The 22,938-nt window shown below is 43.7% G+C and overlaps 1 protein-coding gene across 6 annotated transcripts in view; it reads left to right on the top strand.

Moving 5' to 3' along the window:
• The window catches only part of Sptbn1 (spectrin beta, non-erythrocytic 1), a 160,411-nt gene that overhangs the window by 124,972 nt on the left and 12,501 nt on the right, over positions 1-22,938 (top strand). For all 6 annotated transcript variants that reach the window (XM_005070338.4, XM_013113587.3, XM_013113588.3 and 3 more), the window contains 11 exons: positions 5,395-5,485; positions 10,422-10,568; positions 11,411-11,674; positions 13,513-13,737; positions 14,155-14,244; positions 14,374-14,655; positions 15,439-15,569; positions 16,804-17,008; positions 17,297-17,671; positions 20,636-20,880; positions 22,168-22,306. In XM_005070338.4, the coding sequence (XP_005070395.1) occupies positions 5,395-5,485; positions 10,422-10,568; positions 11,411-11,674; positions 13,513-13,737; positions 14,155-14,244; positions 14,374-14,655; positions 15,439-15,569; positions 16,804-17,008; positions 17,297-17,671; positions 20,636-20,880; positions 22,168-22,306 (2,194 nt within the window). The remainder of the gene's footprint in view (positions 1-5,394; positions 5,486-10,421; positions 10,569-11,410; positions 11,675-13,512; positions 13,738-14,154; positions 14,245-14,373; positions 14,656-15,438; positions 15,570-16,803; positions 17,009-17,296; positions 17,672-20,635; positions 20,881-22,167; positions 22,307-22,938) is intronic.

Below are 22,938 nucleotides of genomic sequence, written 5' to 3'. Positions count from 1 at the left end.
CCAAAAGTCCTTGGGACTGTGTGTTTGAGTTTCCCAGTGAACAGAATATAGGTACTTAGTCAAAATTGCATCTACCTACCCAAAAAATGAGTTCCAGGGTTTATAGAGACAGAATCTAAACCTCCAGATCCCTCTTCTTGTACAGAAAGAAATTACTACAAAGCCAGCCTTCCTGGAGGATATAAATACAATATGTGCATGCTAAGAAAGTGTGGGCACAGCTTTCCCTGCAGGTCTGGACGTGAGAGGGAGCCGTGTCCAGACACAGGGCAGCACAGCGTGGCCCTCTGTCCAGCTTGATACAAAAATCCCTCTGCTACAGTCAGGCTCTCAAACCCCGTGATCCAAAAGCAACTGGAGAAGTAAAGGGTTTATTTCTGCTTATAGCTTGTGGTCCATTGTCTAGGGAAGTCAGGGCGAGAACTCAAGGCAAGAACCGGAGCAAAGCCATGGATGGGCGCTGCTTGTTCCTTATGGCTTCTCAGTCTGCTTTCTTATAGCACCCAGAACCACCACCCTGGGGCGCCACTGCCCCAAGTCAATCTGATGGGACATTTTCTCAGTTACTGTTCTCTTTCCAAATGACTCAGCTAGCCTGTGTCAAGTGGACATAAAAACTAGGCAGCACACGTGACACACAAACACATCACTTAATTAAGCCATAACCTTTTTTCTTGCTGTCCTCAAAATGCCATGCTAATATTAATATGACTATATAAGCAAAATAACATCAAAAACCCCAGTCTTTAAAAATTCAAACACCTAAAGGTTCAATTTCTTTAAAACATATGCAGTCTCTTTCAAAGTATAAGCCTCTCTAAAATATCTAAAGTCTTCAATATCCAAATATCCATCTATAGTATCTTTAAAATTCTATTTAAAAAAAGAAATTCCAAAGTCTCTGTAAAATTCAGCTGTGGTCCCATTGGTCCCGTGGTGCTGGTATCTCCAGACTTCTTGAGTCTCCCCCGAATGGGGCTGCACCTTCACCAGTGGTCCCTCCTGGGCTCTCTTCAGGTACTCTGACCCTGCCACATGGTGTCAGACCTCACCTTCTCTCCATGACCCCTTCATGCCTTCAAAGGCAGTTACACCTGGGAGGAGGCCTCTTAAAGTACCAGCCTCAGTCAGCTCTTAACTACAGCTTCTGTGTGCTGACCCTAAGAAAACACTTCCCAGCTGGATTCTCCGAGCAAAAAAATTTCCACAGTTTCTTTTCTTAATGAAATATTTTAAAATATTTTCCCATTTTATTTATTTTATGTGAGAGTGCACTGTGTGAATGTCAGACAGAACTTGGAGCAGCCAATTCTTTGCTTCTACCACGTAGGTCCCAGGGGTTAAACTCCAGCCGTTACTCACTGAGCCGTCTCTCCAATTTCTCCAGATTCCTTGTTTGTTTTTTTCTGTTCTTTGGAGACAGGGTTTCTTCTCTGTATAGCCTTGGCTAAGTCCTGGAGCTAGCTCTGTAGACCAGGCTGGTCTTGAACTCACAGAGAACCACTTGCCTCTGCTTCTAAGTGCTGGGGCTAAAGGTATGCACCACCACTGCCTGGCTTCTACATATTCTTAATCTAAAATATGGACCAAATAGAATCTTTGCTTCCCTCTGAAATCTTACCAGCCAGGCCTCTACCGTCTGCATTGTTCTCTTCCTTATCTAGGTTGACATAAAAACTAGACAATTCACCCCATCACATGGGTTAGCATTATCAAATTATTTTATGCCTTCATTCAAACTCGAAGAGGAAATCGAGTTAATCCAGCATTAGTATCTGCTCCACTTTTGAGTCTTGTTATAGGGACAAGTGGTGACAGATAGAATTAAAGCAGAGGACATCACTGCATAGAGTGCTTTCATGATTGCAGAAATATTTGAGAAGTTCTTCCTGGGTCATTCATTCCCTATCACTTAATCCATGATGCAAATTTGAGAGCATTTCTAAGTTTTGTTTTCATGAGCATTTCATATTGTCACCAGTAAACCTTATGGCTATGCCAAGTTGTTTGGGTTTTGGTTTGGTTTAGTTTGGTTTGGTTTGGTTTGATTTGATTTTGTGAGACAGAGTCTTACTCTTTAGCCCAGTCTGACCTCAGCTTCACAGTAATCTGCTTGCCTCACTTCCCGTTCTAAGTGCTGGGATCACAGGCACATAGCACCATACAAGGCTTCATGTGCATTGTTATCTGAGGCAATTCAGCTCATCAGAGTATACCATGTAAAGGCCATGTGCACTCCCTATGCTCTCCCCCAAGCAGTTTGGATGGAACCTTCTTCTTCATGGCCTCAGTATCGGTGAAAGAGTCATCAACACAGAAATATGCGTGTGTGGGACTTGATTGCATAAGAAATGCATTTACAGTATTGAAATTGTTGTATTCCTTTGTTTCAGTGAGCACCAGGATGTGCTTTCTCTTCTCATTGCCTGTGTGTGTGTGTGTGTGTGTGTGTGTGTGTGTGCTTGCGTGCGTGCGTGCGTGCGTGCATGCGCGCATGCTCTTGTGGCATTTGCATGGGATGCTGTAGTGTTGGAAATGAAATCTTTTTGCTAAGGCCTTTGATTAAAGGCAGACTACTGCGTTTTGCCACTAATTGCAACTCAAATTATCTCCCACTGGAAGATTTGTTTATTAAACCTTCCTGTAAATAGCTGGAATTTGAGGGTAAGGGCCTTTCAGAAATGTTCTTGACATTCCTTCCCAGTGAACATTTTTAGATAATTATTCCTTCAGCTCAGGTTCGTTGAAGTCTTGCTTTAATTTGGTTTCTGACAAAGAATAGTAATGGCAAAGTAACATGTGCATATTTTGCCTAAATGTTAAGATCTCCTTGTCCATAGGAAACTACAGGAACCATTTAAACTAAGAAAGGTGTAGAGAGAAGCCTTCCCGCCAGTCTGGTTCCAGAGCAGCATTAGTCTCAAATGAACACACAGGAGGCTATATTAATTATGAAGCTGTTAGCCTTTTGCTTGTTTCTTACTGCCTATCTCTGACTTAAGTATTTACCCCATAATTGTTAATCTTAAATATTTCTCTTACTGGAGAAAGGTTCCGAACTTCTTATCCCTATGGCGGCTACATCGTGACTCCCTGTGTTTCTCCTACCTAGAGTCCTCCTGGACTCCTAACCCCACCTATCTTGCTTCCCTATTGGCCAACAGTGCTTTATTGACATATACACAGGACTTCCCCATCAGAAAGGGGAAAAAGTCCTCTTATGCATCAAACATTTTAATGACCATATTGTTTCCCCTTGTGATAGTCTTACAGCCCTGGGAATAGGGAGTGTTTTCTTCAGGTCTGTAGGTGGGTAGTAGGTGCACTGTCACAACGCACTGAGGGGAGGTGTGTATGTGTATGAGACACATTGATTGTAAGGTCTTTCTTTCTCTTAAGGAGGTTTCTTTGACTGTTACTCAACACTTGGGTGTTTCCTGGGCTCTTCTGGCTCATTTCTACTGTTAGAAGCAGGAATGCAGTACATTCCTGTCCCCCAGGTGCATACAGAAAAGAATTGCTTTTCCAATCACAGTGGAGACCTGGCTCTCCTCATTAGCCTCACACACATTCAGCTGAGGGTGACCTTGACTCAGGTACTGAAATTACAGGTGTAAACACCATGCTGTTTTGTGTGGTGCTCTGGAGGGAGTGCTTGCAGGGTGTGCTGAATGCGAGGCAGGAGAGCTCTCCACTGGCTGAGCCAATCTCCAGGGTGTGCTTTGACTGTCTCTGCAACAGTCAGTGTAGCCATGCTTTCCTGCACGGGTGCCGCAATGTCAGAGAAGTGCCACTGGCACAGGAAGTACATTTGCCAGCAAGTTAGGATTCAAACTGTGAGTACCTGCTTTGCATATTGTTCACCAGTTTTAGCAACAACTTCCAGATCTTACAGGGTTTTTTTTTTTTTATTGTTGTTTTGGTTTTTTGTTTTAAGGTTTTATGTTTTTACTTAAAATCGTTTGTAGTGTTTATTGTGATGACTTTTCCCAAGATAGGGATTTACCTGAAACTATTTCTAAAGGATAATCAAGCTGGGTATGGTGGTGTGCGCCTTAAATTCTAGCACTTGGGAAGATGGACACTGCACTCTGTGAGTTCAAGGCCAGCCTGGTCTACATAGTGAGTTCCAGGACAGCCAGAGGAACATAATGAAACCTTGTCTCCAAACAAATGAAACAAAAAACCAATAAAAAAGGTTATTACATGATTTATTTTCATTTATTTATTTTATATCTGTGTGTTTTATCTGTATATCTGTTCGCCATGTAAGTCCCATAAACTGGAGTTACAGAGGTTTGTAAGCCTCCATGTGGGTGCTAGGAATTGAACTCATGACTTCTGGGAAAGCAGCCGGTGTCTTTTTGTTTTCCTCGAGACAGGGTTTCTCTGTTTAACAGACCTACCTGTCCTGGAACTAGCTCTGTAGACCAGGCTGGCCTTGAACTAATAGAGATCCATCTGCCTCTGCCTCCCAAGTCCTGGTATTAAAGGCATTGTGCCATCACAACCCAGTGCAGTCAGTGTTCTTAACCAATAGGCCACCTCTCTGGCTCAACAATTACATGATCATATGTATTTTTAGCCTTGTACCTAATAAGTTTTCTGTACTCTGATTAAAAAAAAAAGGTTTCTCCACTGATGCAGTAAGCCACCTCAAGCCAAACTGAAAAATTAGAAAAACAGGTTTATTTGAGCAAAGCAACTTCCAGATAAGTTCTCTGTTCCCAGGGATTGAAGCTGGAGAAGCCATACACCCAAACTAAGCCAGGGAGATTATATAGCTTGTAGGTGATGGGTGATGGCGTGTCTACCACAAGCTGAGTTTGTGTCCAAGTATGGTCAAATGCTGAACACTTTAGGCAGGGAGTTGGGCTGCTGGCAACTTCATTGGAGGATAATGCATAACTGGGCTTTTTGGTGCCTTCCTTTTGTTGGAGATTCTCCAAGAGGGCAGAATTTGGGGGGGGGGGGGAGAAAGGGAGGGAGGGAGGGAGGAATGAGACTTTTTGGGTCATGCAGGGGCGAGCTGGAGGCTCCAGCTGAACATGCCCAGTTCTGAGTGTCTGGAAAATGAATTTCAAATGCTTCTACATTGTCAGTCACAGGGTCTTGTGCACAGTCACACTCAGATTTCTCTTCTAGAATTAGATTCATTTAAGTGTGTGTAGTGACTACCATGGATCTCTTGTGTGGTTTTGACAGGTGTTTAGGTATCTTTTGTACCTACTGTGGCTTACATATTTGGAGGATGCTAAAATTCTCCATCTTGCCTCTGTCAAATAGTTAAGAACTGTAAGCAAGCACTTCTTAGAACATACCGAAGTCCAGGGAAGAAATCAGCTTGTAAACTCTACATTTAACTATTTTTGAATTGTTTAATTCTTTTGACAGACACAGGAAGAATAGAGAGGCAGCCAGTGAACTTCTGATGAGATTAAAGGACAACCGAGATCTACAGAAATTCCTGCAAGATTGTCAAGAGGTATGCTCTCCTCCAGTCATCCTCTGTGGCATTTGGAGAAAAGAAATTGAATTGTGAAATTAATGAAACTAAGAAGTCCATTAGTTGTCCACAGTTATGGGTACAGCATTCCTGTCGTTTCACTTAGAGGAACTATATTTATCAGTATTTTAGATTGTCAGTTCATCTACATTTTAGGATATTGCAGAGCAGGGCTATACTTAAATTAACTACGTGTGGTGTTTCATTTAAGTTAAAATTCAGAGCATAGTTCTAGCAAGCTAGTTCTATTTTAAATACTCAGTTGGTAGTATAGCTGCTGGCTACCACATTGAACAGCATATATAGATACTTCCCATCATTTCAGAAAACTGAGCAGTAATGTTCAGAAATACCCTCAAAAGCATTTCGTTATGTTTTAACTCTTTGAAATAAGGTACAGTTAAACATCATGAAAGAAAATAATAAGCACTAAAACTGTCTCTATATAATTAAAAAGCAGAAATTTAGGAGCTGGAGAGATGCTTGGTGGTTAAGAGCACTGGCTTGCTTTTCCAAAGTATCCGGGTTCAGTTAGACTCAGAACTGCCTGAAATTCCAGCTCCAGGGTATCTGACACCCCTCCTTATATAAACATAGAATAAAAATGAATAAATCCTTTTAGAAAAGCAGAACTACAAACCAGTTTTCTTACTCATTTAAGACCTTAAAACAGTGTTATACTAAGTTGTACTCTGATGTCAAAGAGCAAGTTTTAACATGTGGTATTAATCACATGTGATTAATAATTTATAAATGTATAAATAAACTTTGAAAACTGAAGTTGGACCAGGAAAATATAGTCTCTCTGCAAGCTAGCTGGGAAAAAGTGTGTAGAGAACTCTCTACATGTGTGAATTCACAAACACCTCATATTTCTCAGTCTGCTAGAGAACATCAGTGGAATTCAGTCTTCTCTGATTTATTAGAATAAATTACCTTGGAGCCCAAAATGGGATAAGGAATGGAGGGACCCAGGAGCCAGGGGTCAGTAATGTTACTTTGTGGTCTACGGTGCATAGTTCACTCACCACAAGTATCTTATATGTGAACATGTGGCTGTATGTTCAAAGAAGTACAACAGACATGTTAGAGCTTTTGTCATGACAGTTACTCATGTGCAGTGAAGGGAAGGTACCGGCAGACAGACCTTAAGAACGGAAGTCTCTAAGCTTTAAGCTCCTAGGTTAAGAATGCTGCTTTTGAGTGGCAGGTGGACATAAATAACCGTCTAGAAAGGGTACTCACAGGAAGGGTGCTCTAAAGGGAGCCATGGACACTTGCTCTGAACAGGAGGAAGTTGTGTGCCTTGAAAGAAATATCACCTGAGACTGTAGTCCTTTGACTAGAGAGTTGATGGGCTCTGTTCGGCCTGCTTTTTTGGTTTTGTGTTTTTTGATTTATTCATTCATTTGAGATGGTCTCACACTGTAATTTAAACTAGTCTGGAACCTACTGCTCCAGCCTCCCAAGCTCTGCAGTTACAGGTGTGATCCACTGCCCTGGTCTTACAGTTACAGGCGTGAGCACTGCCCTGGTCTTGCAGTTACAGGCGTGAGCACTGCCCTGGTCTTGCAGTTACAGGTGTGATCCACTGCCCTGGTCTTGCAGTTACAGGTGTGATCCACTGCCCTGGTCTTACAGTTACAGGCGTGAGCACTGCCCTGGTCTTGCAGTTACAGGTGTGAGCACTGCCCTGGTCTTACAGTTACAGGTGTGAGCACTGCCCTGGTCTTGCAGTTACAGGTGTGAGCACTGCCCTGGTCTTACAGTTACAGGTGTGATCCACTGCCCTGGTCTTGCAGTTACAGGCGTGAGCACTGCCCCGTCTCGCGCCTGCTTTTAAAGGGCAAGTTAATAAACTGCAGTTGATTGGCTGAACCGTGGTAAAACTGAGGCTAAGTCTGAGAAAAGAATGATAAGTGATAGACAAATGAGTGTTGTGGGGAAACAGCTGAGGGAAGCTTATTTATAACTGATGTTGCAGCACTTTGTTTTTAGCATCCTAGGCACAGGTTTCATAATTAGAAAACTATAAAGGAAGCTAGTAGTCCTTCCCAGTGGAATCACAAGAAATGCTGAGTCATGGCACACACACCCCCACCTCCACCCCCAATACCACACACACACACACACACACACACACTCTTGCTGTAAATCAGCATCCTTGACTGAATTCCAATGACCTTCAGACTGGCCCAGGGGTCCTGCAGAATGTTCCTCAGAGTATACAGGGCTGTAGTTCCTGTTGTTGTTGCTTACATCTAGGAAATGATTTGTAGGTTTGTACATGACTACTGTGTCAGGTCTTCCCAGTTGCTCTGTGAGCTCCCTTAAAATTGCCACAGCCACAGTGACTGCCGAGAGTGTTGGCTGTCCTATACAGCATATAGTCAACATGTGATAGAAATGTAGACCGAAAATAAAAAGGCAAACACCCACACATTCTTGAACTGTTTACAGTCCATCGTTCTGCCTCATTTAAAATATACCCAATTTTAAGCCAGAATCTCTTGGGAATGGAGTTTGTATAGAGCAGCCTTATATTTGACTGTCTTTTATGATGATATTTATTTACATAGCACCCAGATGTTAAATTCAGTTCCATTACTGGCTGTTTGTGTTCAAGGTCCAGAGAATCCAGAGGTTTGTTGACTCTTCTATACCCAACAATTGCATCCCCTCCCCCCCATCCACACACACATACTCCATTTCTCCTGGGTGCCTTGGCTAGAAGAAGAGCAAGATTGTGAGAACTGCCTTTGTTGCCAGTCCTGTAAACACTGGGGCAGCCATTTCATTAGAATACAGTTAGAACAGGAACCAATTGCTTGCCTCCTATAAGTATGTGAGGAGGATCTTGTCTTCACAGTTTGGTTTTAGGGAATTGGCCTAAAAGATGGATGCTGTGAAAGCTGGGCTGACTGGCTTGCTCACTTACAGTGCACTTCCTGTTTCCTGAAGTATAGGTTGATTTGTTTTCCCAGGAAGGCAGTGCAGACATGTCTGATATAGGACACAGACTCCGTGCTGAGCATTGTTTGGCGGTTAGAACATTTTTATCTTTTTCTGTCTGCACAGTGATCTTTTCTGTAAAGAATGGGTATTGGGACATGACTTTTGTGAATGCCCACAGATAATCACTGAGGTCTAGTTGCAGAATGCTACCGTGTGCTCGTGAACTGGCCAGCTCCAGGGATGCTCTGTGCTGTAGTGCACGTATGAGCGTGCAGGTGTGCAAGCCTGGTTATGTAATGTTTTTCAAAAAAAAAAACCAACAAAACAGTTGGGTGTTACAAATAATGAAAATGTGTGAACGTCCTTGGCACTCTGAATCAGTAGATATCCTTTTGTGGGAGACATCTCTCTGTGGTATTCAGGGAAATTTTTATCATTTGGTTTTCTTTTATATCTTAGATTGAATGAATGGCCATAGTATTTCACATTTCAGCCACTTTTAGATAGCTGGGAAATAGTTAAATCTTTTAAAGTAGAAAAATGTGTTTCTGTTGTTATGTGACTGATTGACCAATGGTCTGCAGTTACAAAAGATTTACTTTGAACCTTGCACTCCTGGCTTTCCTTCATGATGGATGGCATGAGAAAGGTGGAGCAGTACCTGGAGTTTTATCCATTCACACAGCCAGCAGTTCTCTTGTGACCTTGGCAATTTATAAAGAACAGACCTACCGCTGTGGAAGCAAGTATATGGGGAAGGCTTTCCCAGCAGCAGCCAGGGTGTGTGTGAATGAAAGGCTTTGTAAGGGATTCTTTGGTCTCATGTGTTGTAGACCTTGAGAAATAGAACCATGAAAATGTCAGGTGTGAGCAGTGACTACTTTAAAAGTAAGTTGCTCACTGTTACCCAAGTAAACGAGATGGTTCCTGAAGGCACTTGTGATCCAACTGAGTATGGGTTCCTTTGTGTATCTCTGGCCTGACCACTTGTAGGCAAGCAGGGCCAAGCAGGGGCTGGCTTGGGATAAAAGCCTGAAGGAGATATGGGTCGGGGCCTGGTGTTTGATCAACTCCCATTCCAAACCTCTTTGAATTTATTCCTGTCTGTCAGCAGTTGGCAAGCTTTGTACGGCTCTCAAGAATTTACTTTCAAATGTACATGGTTGATCTCAGAATCGAATTCCATCAAGTGTTCTTAATCTGAATAGGAAGTTCCTTACAGAGCTAGAGGCTATACAAAAAAGGGTGAAGAGTGTTTAGGATTGTCAGAGATGAAGAAAGGGTGTTGGGCTCTCGTTAGCTCCACAGTGAGCAAATTGTTTATGTTCTTTGACATTCCCACACATGTACCCGTGGTAGGTGAGATTTATAGATAAATGGCCAGATTGGGGTTTTTTGTTTGTTTGTTTGTTTGTTTGTTTGCTTGATTAGGTTTGATTTTTGTATTTTTGAGATGGGGTTCTTCTGTGTAGCCTAGGCTGTCCTGGAACTTGCTCTGTAGTGCAGGCTAGCCTTGAACTTATAAAGATCTACCTGCCTCTGCCTCCCATGAACTGGGATTAAATGTATGCACCCCCACCGCCTGGCTTTGTAAGTTGCTTTAAAATGTGTGCTTGCCACATGAATGAAATGGCATTAACATGTTATAGCTGTCATAGGTATCTGGGAAGGAAGGCTCCTTAGAGTAGAACTGCAGGTATAGCCTCGTGGGGAAAGCTGACCACCAGTGCTTGTTAGGTTTAAAAGCTGCTTCAGAGCCTTTGTACTTCTGGGTTTAATGTTAGCTCCACCATTTGAATCAAACTTGGGAATAAGATAGTTCAGAGACACAAAGTAAAATATTTGGTGTCTATTGACATGGACACATGAAGTATGTCCCAAATGTAATCCTTTCTGTGTAGAATAAAAAGGTTAAATCTATAATGACAGTTTCTAAAAACTTTTTGCTTTTTCACCATAGCTATCGCTCTGGATCAGTGAAAAGATGCTTACGGCCCAGGACATGTCTTATGATGAAGCCAGAAACCTGCACAGTAAATGGCTAAAGCATCAAGCATTTATGGCAGAACTTGCATCCAACAAAGAATGGCTTGACAAAATTGAGAAGGTGGGTTAAATTACTTGGTGAGACCTCTCCCCTCACTCTCATTTCTACAGTGTAGCCTTAGTAAGGAGGAAAACATAAAAACTTAGGGGAGAGGGAGAAGAAATGCATTCCTTTTATTTAGGGTACTTTTAGAGCCATATGTCATCGTTTACAAAAGTTACAGAGCCAGTAGCAATCCCCTGCTTCCACTTAGTTTCTGACTTCAGTACCCCAGCAGGAAGAGAAGCAGAGACCCAGCATGGGGCTTGGTTATCTTCCAGTGACTACCAGTGATTGGTCACTGAAGGTAAACCCTGAGTTAATTCCTTCCTTACTGCCATTGGCCATATACCTGTGTTGCTTTATGCCAGCTTTATGAGATACTATTGTATAAATTTTAAAATGTGCTCTGTGTGTGTGTGTGTGTGTGTGTGTGTGTGTGTGTGTGTGTGTGTGTGTGCTGGGCACTAGACACCAACTGTGATAATGCTTAACATTTTCACAGGGGGATTCTGTGCACTGTAATAGAAGTGCTTGTTTCTTTCCCTTCATTGTCAGACTCCTAAGAGTTAATAATGTGTTATGTGTGGTCTTTGGGGCGTGAAGTTGTAGGTTACTAACACTAAATGTCCAGCTGCTCCAGTTGAACCCATTAGAGCATGCAACGCTGATTGTTGACATTCCGGAAGCATAGAGTATGTACATAAGACCGTTCATTGTTGGTTTTACCCGGCAGTAACTTCATGGATGAATAAAGGGAGTGGGGGGAGCAAATGTCTCAGGGATTGGTTTTTGTTTTTTCACAGTGACATTTATGCTCTTGCAAACTTTTATTTTTAACCTCATTGGCTTGTGTTCTCCAGGAAGGAATGCAGCTCATTTCAGAAAAGCCAGAAACAGAAGCTGTGGTGAAGGAGAAACTCACTGGTTTGCATAAAATGTGGGAAGTCCTTGAGTCCACCACCCAGACCAAGGCTCAGCGGCTCTTCGATGCAAATAAGGCTGAGCTTTTCACACAGAGCTGTGCAGATCTAGACAAATGGCTCCATGGTCTGGAGAGCCAGATTCAGTCTGATGACTATGGCAAAGACCTTACCAGTGTCAATATCCTGCTGAAAAAGCAACAGGCAAGTGCATGAGACACCTGTCTACCTGGGCTATGGCTGCTTCATGGCTTTCATCTTCATCCTTATGTACCAAGATTCTCTGCCATCCATCTCTCTTCCTGAGAAAGGCTTTCCCTCCCGTAGAAGTGCTTACCCTGACAGCAGTGGCTCTCCCACTGGAAAGACTGGAGTTAGGAAAGCTTTGGGTGTCTATGTATGGGAATACTTCCTTTTAGATCTTATTGATGAGTGCTATCGTTCAGTGGTTACTTATCTTTATGAAAATAGTCAGATTTGTCATTCTGTATAGTGTCTTAAATAGATTGGTGGTTGAACAGAAGGAACTATTTGCTATCTACTCTGAATTGTTCACTATCTCCTCAGTAGATGGTAAAAGAAATGAAAGGCTTTTTATATCATGATAGGTGGTTTTTATATCATGATAGGTGGTTCTGAGAGCAGATGAATTTATCCTAAATTAATGAGAAAACATTTGTATTAAAAGTATATCATGAGGGACTGGAGAGATGGCTCAGCTGTGAAGAACACCAGCTGATCTTCCAGAGGGCCTGGGTTCAATCCCTGATGCCCACACGGTGGCTCACAGCTGTCTGTAACTCCAGTTCCAGGGGATCTGGCATCTTCTTATGACTCCCACATGCACGTGGTACACAGACACACATGTTGTACACAAACACACATGTACCAGTGGTATAGTCTGAGGAGATAACTCAGCAAAGTTGTTTGCCTTATGAGCCTAAAGATGTGCTTGTAATCTTGGTGCTAGGGAGGCAGAAACAGACCAGCTAGTCCAACCTGATTGGTCAGCTCCAGGCCAGCAAGACCTTGTTCCAAAGAAGTTGGATGGCATTCCTGAGAATATCACCCATACTTGTCTACTTGTCTGCATGTGTAATACGCACAAAAAATAACATGGCCACAAATGTGCATACACACCCTTTTGGTTTTGGGGTTAGTTGTTTGGTTTGGTTTGTAGTGGTGTGGTTGTTGGTTTGGATTTGAGACAGATCCCTAGCCCTTAAACTCACTATGTAGACTAGGCTGGTCTCAAACTCAGAGATCTACCTGAGTGCTGATATTAAAAGTGTGCACCACCACGCATAACTACACTATTTTCTTTTCAAGGTAGGAGTGGTCAAATTTTCCAGCAGTTCCTCTGCTAAGTTTGCAGCATTTGATCTGTCCTAAGCCTGGCAGTTTTGCTTAAAACCAGTCACTGACAAGCCCGAGCCTGGTTTTTTCATGCAAAGAGACATTCGCCCATTTGCTACGTGGTTGGCCACTTTGCTCTTGGGGTTACTGTGCACTCATGAATTTAGGCAGGTGGTGTTTAATTGTAGTGCAGCCTCTGCCTGGGATGGTTATAGTTACCTTCCGGTGCCACTTCCCTGACATGCGTGGTGGCTCCTCAGAGAATACCCTTGCCTCCACTTTTGCTCATTTCTTTCAGGGAGTGGCTGTTGTGTTCCCTCACTACCTCGCGTAATTCTAGTCTGAGCTCTGGGTTGAAGAAATGAAGGTAACATTATTTTCTAGCCAGAAAGAACTAGAGTCTCAAGAATGTTCTCCTGTTAGAGAGACTGACTTCTGTACAGGCAGAAGTAACAGGTTCTCCCTGGCTTGCTTTTCCCTGAGTTCCTGAGTAGCTCTAATGCTTCTTCAAGCTTAAAGTCCCGGAGGGATGTTTTAATTAAGCATTAGCTGGTGAGCTGGGGCACTCACTGGTGCTCTCTTCCTTGGCCTCTCTGCTGTGTAGTCTTCATTTCAGCCTTGTGTTTAGCCAGTGCCCAGAACAAAGTCCAGATGGAGTCTGGCTCTGATGCAGTCTTATCCCTTAGATGCTGGAAAACCAGATGGAAGTGCGGAAGAAGGAGATCGAGGAGCTCCAGAGCCAAGCCCAGGCACTGAGTCAGGAGGGGAAGAGCACCGATGAGGTGGACAGCAAGCGCCTCACCGTGCAGACCAAGTTCATGGAGCTTCTAGAGCCCTTGAATGAGAGGAAGCATAATCTGCTAGCATCCAAAGAGATCCATCAGTTCAACAGGGATGTGGAGGACGAAATTGTAAGTAGCCCTCACCTGTTCAGAAGCTAATGGCTGCTCTTCTTTTACTTTACCTCAGCCCATGCCAATGACCTGAACCCTCATAGCCCCATCCTCCATGTTCTAGAGATTTGTCCCCCCACATGCAAATGCAGCTCTCTTTCTGGTGTTCTAGAAATGTTCCAGGGTTGTAATGCCAATAGAATAGGACTTAAACAAACCACGGGGTTCACAGTGTGCCCAACATCAAGGGTGAAGTAAGTTTGCAAGACTAACCCTGCCTCAGATCCAAGAGGAAACAGTTGTGTGCCTGGCAGCCCTCTGAAGAAAGATTGGGCGCTTCCCCCGAATCTTCTTTGCCATCCTTGTCCTCTGACTTGGGCCGTTTGTTTGTGTTCCCACATGGTGGTGACCACTGCTTATTTTCAATCTTTCTAGCTATGGGTTGGTGAGAGGATGCCTTTGGCAACTTCCACAGATCATGGCCATAACCTTCAAACCGTGCAGCTGTTAATAAAGAAAAATCAGGTAAGTGTTTCTGTCTGGGTTAGTTGTGTCTGGTAAGTGACTGACTTATACGGCAGAGGAAATTGTGAGTTCGAAGTAAATACCAGACCATGGCCGTTTAGCAAAACTATTCTTTCCTCTTCTGCACAGACACTCCAGAAAGAAATCCAAGGACACCAGCCTCGTATTGATGACATCTTTGAGAGGAGTCAAAACATCATCACAGACAGCAGCAGCCTCAACGCTGAGGCTATCAGGCAGAGGCTTGCTGACCTGAAGCAGCTGTGGGGCCTCCTCATCGAGGAGACGGAGAAGCGCCACAGACGGCTCGAGGAGGCACACAAGGCCCAGCAATACTACTTTGATGCAGCTGAGGCAGAGGCTTGGATGAGTGAGCAAGAACTGTACATGATGTCTGAGGAAAAAGCCAAGGTGAGAGAAGCTTCCCAACTCCCATGAGAGGGTGTGGGGTGTGTGCCTCACAAGAGTGCCCTACTCAGACCTGCTAGCCGCTCAAAGGCACATTTCACCTGCTGCCTCTAGGTGCTACGAAGTAAAGAAAGGCATCAAAAATCTGACTGTTGTTTCCCTTGAAGTCTGGTACAAAGGCTAAATATGTAACACATGCAAGCCTAGAACTTAATATGTAGCCCAGACTGACTTCGAACTCATGCTATAGGCTGATTACAAGTAGATTTTGCTATGTCTGACTATATTTTTTTCCTTTTTAATCTTTTGTTTAAGACAGGGCTTCACTATGTAGCCCTGGCTGCTAGTGTTGAACTCCCAGAGATACACCTGGCTCTGCCTCTCAAGTGTTGGGATTTCCCACCATGCCTAGCCCATTTGCTTTTTTAACAAAAGTCTTCTAAAATCATTTATAGCATTGCCCAGGCTATCCAACATACTTTAAGGTTGTTGAAGAATACTGTCCTACACACACTTGACAGGCTTGGGTTTTTAGCTAGCTGAGATATGATAGACTTACCTAAGCTCCCCTCTACCTTAGGGGGCTCCTGGGGGCCACACTGCATGTTTCCCTTTGCAGAGGCCTCCTTTAGTCCCTGATAATGCTCTCAAATGTGTCTGTGTTCATGGCCATATCATACTGGCTTTTTGTTTCTGATGATCCTTCTTCTGCCCTGCCCTGCCCTGCCGTTAACTTGTCCCCCAGGCATTGTCTGGCTGTGGTTCTGACAGTCTGTTTCTTCCCAGGATGAGCAGAGTGCTGTCTCCATGTTGAAAAAGCATCAGATTTTGGAACAAGCTGTTGAGGACTATGCGGAGACAGTGCACCAGCTCTCCAAGACTAGCCGGGCCTTGGTGGCTGATAGCCATCCCGAAAGGTGAGTGACACTTTGAGAATGAGGCCATGCAGGCTATTGATTCTTCAGTGAAGGTGTCTTACTAACCTGCCCTGAAAGAAAATGGCAGTGTTCATCATAAAGTAGTGGGTAAAATGAGTCATTGACCCAAAACTTATGGTGGATAAAAAAGGTAAATTGTTACACTGAGAAGTTGCTTCTGTGGGTTAAATAGCTCATACTGGCCAAGGCCTGGTTGAAAGATTGTTAGGTTTGACTTACAGATAGAGGCGATTAAGTACATACATGGATTGAAAAAGTCATCCAGTTTAGGTCAGCAGTTATGGTGCACACCTTTAATATCAGAATTTGGGAGGCAGTTAGACCTCTGAGTTTAAGGCCAGCCTGGTTTATATAGCCAGTTATAGGCTAGCCAGGATTATATAAAGAGACCCTGTCTAAAATTTAAAAAGTCAGTTTGGGAACAATGATTTAAGAGAACTGAGAGACAAGAATGCCTAGACCTGGGACATAAAATGGTAGCACTTCCTAACTTTTGCACAGTGATTACCCTGGCCACCAGAGTGGAAACAAGTAAGGGTATGTGTTCTTTTGTTGCTGTGTTAACTAGGCAGTCCATCGGGCCTTCTCAGGAACTGCCTTTCAGGACTAAGAAGGAACAGGAATTAGCTTTGTATATTTGTTTATCCAATGCAAGGCAGGTTGGGAAAGGTGAGGTCCTTAAGGGGTTCATGTCCTATTCCCAAGAAAGAACAGCAGTGATCCTGGTTCCTGATCTCCTATTGTGAGATGGAATTCTAGTGAGGAATTCTAGGACTGGGATCCAGTCTCCTCACTGTTCTTGTGACTGAGCAAACAGGAGCAGCCAGAGGCAGCTCTGCAAGCAGGGAGAGCACATAGCCCAGAGAAGAACCCAGTGGATGGACAGACAGTGTGTGCCTTCTGGCAATAGAAGATGGTTCTAACATTTTGCATTAGCGTTTTGTAATGAAAAAGATAAGCAAAAATTGTGACTCCAGAACTGGCAATGCAGTTGTTGTATTCAGGGTAGCCTTTGCCCTTAATTGCTGTGTTTGGTTTCCCTATTCGTTATTCATCATTTGAAATTGAGGTCATTCAGAATTTTACTTTTTAGACAAAACAGGTTAAACACAAGCTTCTTTGGAGAAATTTGTTGTAACATTATCTTCACCAATTTGTTTTTCTCTGGAAGAAGTCATGAGGTCCTTTCCTCACTGCTAGTCCTCTTTTTCAGTGAGCGTATTAGCATGCGGCAGTCAAAAGTGGATAAGCTGTACGCCGGCCTGAAGGACCTTGCTGAAGAAAGGAGAGGAAAGCTTGACGAGAGGCACAGACTATTCCAGCTCAACAGGGAGGTTGACGACCTGGAACAGTGGATTGCTGAGAGGGAAGTGGTCGCCGGGTCCCATGAGTTGGGACAGGACTATGAGCATGTCACGGCAAGTACTTGGGGCAGAGTGAGTGGCGTGCAGTGGGTGGTGGCAAGGAAAGTTCAGCTCACAGAGGTCACAGGCATGGTTTCAGCTTGGTGCTTTTGTCAAGTGACTTTGTCATGGGTTGGGTTACCTCTCCCCAGGAGACAAGATGGGCTCTGCAGGAGCCCTGTGGCTCCTAGGGCTTGCATGTCAACTTGTGCCTCCCACTTGGCCATCTCTTTGCAACAGCATTCATGTGATGGGTATAAAAGCAGCGGTCTCAGCGATTTCTTTATGTGCACCCCGTTTCAGATGTTACAAGAACGGTTCCGAGAATTTGCTCGAGATACAGGAAACATTGGGCAGGAGCGTGTGGATACAGTCAATCATATGGCAGATGACCTCATCAACTCTGGACATTCAGATGCTGCCACCATTGCTGAGTGGAAAGATGGTCTCAATGAAGCCTGGGCTGACCTTCTGGAGCTCATTGACACGAGAACACAGATTCTTGCTGCCTCCTATGAACTGCATAAGTTTTATCATGATGCCAAGGAGATCTTTGGCCGCATCCAGGACAAACACAAGAAACTCCCTGAGGAGCTTGGAAGAGATCAGAACACTGTGGAGACCCTACAGAGAATGCACACCACCTTTGAGCATGACATCCAGGCTCTGGGCACTCAGGTGGGTGGAGCTGCCCAGTGCAGATTATCTTTGTGCATCCCACAGCTACTCAGAACATACCTGAAATGACTACCCAAATTAAACACGTATACACACACTCTGCCATAGGAAAGCTCTGAAGTTTGTACAGTTTTGAATTTGTCGTACTTGCAAGTATTGTTAGTTGAAAATGCTGGTGTTTAAATTAGTAGAGGCACATATAAGCATTTGCAAATTAATAGGCCTGAATACAAGTTTCTATTATGTTAACATGACCATTAGGATCTCTTGGAAAAAAATACTTCATTTTTTTTCACCAACCATCCCAAGAAAAAAATCTATACTTTTTTTATTTGAATAATGCAAGTTTATTTTTCTGCATTTATTATTTTCATTAACTTTTTAGTTTAGCAGACAAAGTGATACATCTCAAGCCATTGATAAATGGCTGTTTTATATTTGTTTCCATTCGGTTGAGTATCATCATCCTCACCATGCTCCAGTACTCTGGCTTGTTCTGTGGAGGGATCCTCGTGACTGGCATTATCTTCTGACCTCCATTAGATTCTTGGTTCTGCCACTTTCTGTGACTGGAGTTAACTTACCTCTCTGCGCTTTAGTTTCCTGATTCTTTAAGGATTGAAACAAGTCTTGTAAAACATAAGCCCTACAGTAAAATCTGACACTGTCCCAGTCATATAACAAACGCTAAGGAGCACTTTTGAGATAACCTAGAGACAATCAGAAAACATGTCTTTCTTCTGCATTATTTACTTTAGAACAATAGGAGGCTTAAGAGATGGTGAAAGTGGTTTCCTGTTTTTATTTAAATCTCTTTGCCTCATGAGAATGGTGGGGCTTAATACCCACGGGACAAAACCCAGCTCCCTCAAGCCTGCTGGATTGCACCTACCTCGTCACATCACTGAGGAAGCAATTTAGAGCCATAAAAGATGTGTGAGCCCCCTGCGAACACTCCCCCTCCAAACCAGTACAAAGCGGAAGGCCCTTGGCACAGGCTCCTAGTCTGGCTTGGCTGTGTTCCCCTGTGCTGCCTTGACCTGCCTCTGTGCCCATCCCACATGGGGGCACAGCAGTGGGATGGGACAGTCAATACGGTAGTGGTCTTGAGTGCTTAATTGCTGTGTGAATTGTCACTGTGCTAAGCTTCTCCCACCTCATTTCAAGACTATTGATTTTCAAGTAATTTCCTACAAACTTGCTCATGATAGTCTGAGATACATACCTTAGAAGTAGTTCAGTATTGGAGACTATTTCCCAAAGTACCATAGATGTGTGTAGCAGTGTATTGTCTGTGAACCTATAACGGTGGTCACACCCCCTTGGGTGTGGCTTCAGGCAGACTGAAGTGGAAAGAGGGTGGTCTCGCTTGTCCAGGTCTTTTCTCTTGGGTCTGCTGATCTGGTAGGAAGGGCAGAGAAGTGCTCGCTGGGGTTCTTTATATCTTTCTGTGTTATTGTTCCCCAATAAGCACCCATTTATCATTTATCTTGGGTCTAGTGAAATCATTACACCTAATGCCTTCAGATGTGTAAACCAAATCCCATTGATTCTTCCGTGTACCTTTTTTTTTTTTTTCAGAAATTTCATGTTCTTGCCACCACATAAAGTCCTTTTGTACAGTTAAGGGTCATCGTCTACCCTTCTCCCAAGTCACAGCATCGGGTATCCTCATTCCATTGTCCCTGGAAGGTCCTTATCTGCCATTTTTCCAGCTACTTCTTACCCAGGCTCACCCAGAACTATTATCTGTAGACTTTGGTCACATAATTTTATCTCCAGAAAATGTTGGACTTGTGTCTCAATGTATGATACTGCTAATATGTTAAGTGTCTCATACACAGTGTAGTGAAAATGTACTCCTAAGTATAAGATAGTCAACAGGTGTGGTAGCACACACATTTAGTGCCAGTATTAGGGAGGCAGAGGCGGGTAAATCTCTGTGAGTTTAAGGCCAGCTTGGTTACTTGGTGAGTGTCAGGATAACCAAGGCTACATAGAGAGACTGTCACAAAGAAAGAAAGGAGGGAAGGGAGGTATGGTCACTGGTTTCTATTACAATGGCAAACCCCCACCATTAGCTGAAGTGATAGTCTGTTTCTCACCTTTTTGGCACAGAAAGAGTGTTACAAATACTGTCCAAACTTTTTTTCTTTAGTTTTTTTCGAGACAGGGTTTCTCTATTACTTCGGAAGCTGTCCTGGAACTAGCTCTTGTAGACCAGGCTGGTCTCCAACTCAAAGAGATTTGCCTGCCTCTGCCTCCCTAGTGCTGGGATTAAAGGCATGCGCCACCACCGCTTGGCTGTCCAAACTTTTAAAACAATATTTTGTGTGTTGTGGAGGTATGCATACCTCAGCTGTACATGTGTAGGTCAAATGACAACTCTAAAGTTGGTCCCTTCCTTCTACCATTTTGTGGGGGGGGGGGCATTAAAACTCAGGTCATCATGGCATGGGCCTTTACCTGCTAAGCCATCTGCCGACAGGTTCCCCCCACCCACCCCTTGTAAGTTAGGGTCTTATGTAGTCCAGGCTGGCCTGGAATTCACTATATAGCTGAGGGTGACCTTGCTCCTGATCCTCCTGCATCTACTTCAAGTTTGGGAATTATAGGTATATGCTGCCACACCTGGCCAGTCAAGGAATATACCTAGATGTGTCCCCACAAAGCAATGTCTTTATGTCCCAGGATATCTGTGGGGAACCTTTCCTCAGCTATCCTGTCTGTGCTCCTGTACAGTTCATTTGTTTCATTATTTGAACAGTACTTAGTAACGTAACTCTGTAGGTTTGAGGTTTTGTGACTTGGCTCTACTCAGTGAAACAAGAGCTTGTCAAGAGGCACAGGCCAACAAACGAATGCTGTCTCCCATTGCTGTTTATGTGAAACAGTAGTCAAGGAAGGGAATGGGTGATAGGTAAGGTCATAGTGACACCGGTTTTTCTTCCTGTGGCTTCACAGGTGAGGCAGCTACAAGAAGATGCAGCCCGCCTCCAGGCAGCGTACGCGGGGGACAAGGCGGATGACATCCAGAAGCGTGAGAATGAGGTCCTGGAAGCCTGGAAGGCCCTGCTGGATGCTTGTGAGGGTCGCAGGGTGCGGCTGGTGGACACGGGAGACAAGTTCCGCTTCTTCAGCATGGTGCGTGACCTCATGCTCTGGATGGAAGATGTCATCCGGCAGATCGAGGCCCAGGAGAAACCACGGTAAGGCTCCTAGCCTCTGAGGTGTGGATGTTGAGAAAGAGTGCGCCGTTGTGTGCCACACATGGTTGCTAGGGAACAGTGAACTGTGGGTGGGCGAAGCTCACCGCCCAGATTCTCACCCTCACCTTTGTGTTGCACACTCACCCAGGCCTTTTCACTCAGGCTTTTGTGAGTTGTTTTTCTGTGTCTTTGACATATTAAAAGTCAGTTTGTCTCCATGTATATTACAGAGGTGTTGTTCACCCTTGACATTTGCTTCAAAAGTATCCTGAAATGATTTGTGTCTTCCCTTTATGCTTTTATTCAAAGCAATGAAGTTTAATAGGAGACTAGAGAAAGGGCTTCTATGGCCAGCTCCTGCAGTGACAGAAGTAAAGTGCATGATGACTGAAGTGCTTAGCTGTGTCTCAAGAAGCAACTGTATTCTTGGCCGAGCTCTGTTGATTTTGATCCATGAGAAGGTCTTATGACAAAATTAGTTTTTGATTTGTTAAGCGTCTGTGCCCCCTGCCCCAGGATGTCTACACATGTACACTGCTGGGAAAGCACTCCCTGGGGAATTGCGTCAGCTGTTATCTTCCCTTACCTAACCCTCCCCTGCTTTTTGAAACAAGCTCTCACTGAATTGTTAGGCCTTGAACTGCATTCCTGCTGCTCCAGCCTCCCAAGTAGTTGGTGTCCTAGGCTTAAGTTTGTTTTGTTTTTGAGACTGTACCTCATGTATTTGCTAACTGCATTCACTCAGGCTGGCTTTGAACTTTCCTATCTCTACCTCTGGAATTACAGGTACACATCACCATGCCTGGGTGTTTTCCTTGTCTTCTGTTTTGTTTTGCTTTGTTGAAACAGAATCTCACTCTATGGCCAAGGTGGCCTCAAACCTCAAAGTCTCTTGCTTTAGCCTCCTAAGTGCTGGGATTATAGGTGTGTACTTTCTTCCACATCTGGCTTTCTACTTCTTTATTCTCAAAGGCATCCACTCTCAGCTGTTTTTTTGTTACAATTAACTGCCTTTGTGCCTTCTTGATGGAGCGTTTGCCAGTGCTGTGTTTAAAGGTAAAGATATGAAGGGAAGCCCAACATTTGACTTGTTATGTGTTTGAAGATGCCTGCTTTTGAGTGTTACGGAGCTAGCAGGTTCCAAGTTCAGCATCACTGAGTGTGAGGTCTGTGAATAAGCCCTAAAGGGACAGTTAGGCTGTCAGTTTCCTTTTGATTATGTGTTTTAAAGTCTACATGTTTATTTAAGGAGCTCAGCCTCTTAAAGAAGATGTTGCTCTCTTATAGGGATGTGTCATCTGTTGAATTGTTAATGAATAATCACCAAGGCATCAAAGCTGAAATTGATGCTCGTAATGACAGTTTCACAACTTGCATTGAACTTGGGAAATCCCTGCTGGCAAGGAAACACTATGCTTCTGAGGAGGTAGGATTTGTTTTGCTTTGGAACATAATATGAACTCAGTCGGTTTGGGGGTATAAAATGATTTTACTTTGCACTGTGTCTTTGTAATTGTCTCTCAGAATCTACAGGGATTGGTTACAGGACCTCTGTGAATACTAGAATCCAAAGATTGTTAGATACCTTAGGTAAAATGCCATAGGTTTTATTCATAACTTGAAAACATCTCTGGATCCCATGCAATACCTAACACAGGGTAAATGATTGTACTGTATTAAGGAATGACAACAGTCAAGTCCACGTGTCCATTGTAGTTGGAATTTTTTTCTGAGTTATTCATTCTGTAATTGTGTTCTATACAAGACCTACTTCAACAGGGTCTATTACACATGTGCAAATAAATGCACTACTTTGTATAAATTTTGAAAGTTATTCTATCATGTAGAGTGTGTGAGACTGTAGGCCCCAAATCGTTTAGCCAGAGATAATTTTTGAGCATCTCAGGTGTAGCACCAGCCAGTGGACTCCTCAGTCAGCGCTGTTAGGGTTACACTTGTGTCGTGTTGGGCCTCCTTGGTGAATGGCCGCAGGTTCTGGTTAGGATGGTGGTACTGCTATCCTTTGTGTAGCATCCTTCACAGGAAGCCAAGGCTTTG

This window comes from Mesocricetus auratus, unplaced genomic scaffold (assembly GCF_017639785.1).
Source record: "Mesocricetus auratus isolate SY011 unplaced genomic scaffold, BCM_Maur_2.0 Super-Scaffold_100029, whole genome shotgun sequence".
NCBI lineage: Eukaryota > Metazoa > Chordata > Mammalia > Rodentia > Cricetidae > Mesocricetus > Mesocricetus auratus.
Note: the sequence above shows the minus strand (reverse complement) of the source record. Positions and strands in the feature narration are given on the sequence as shown.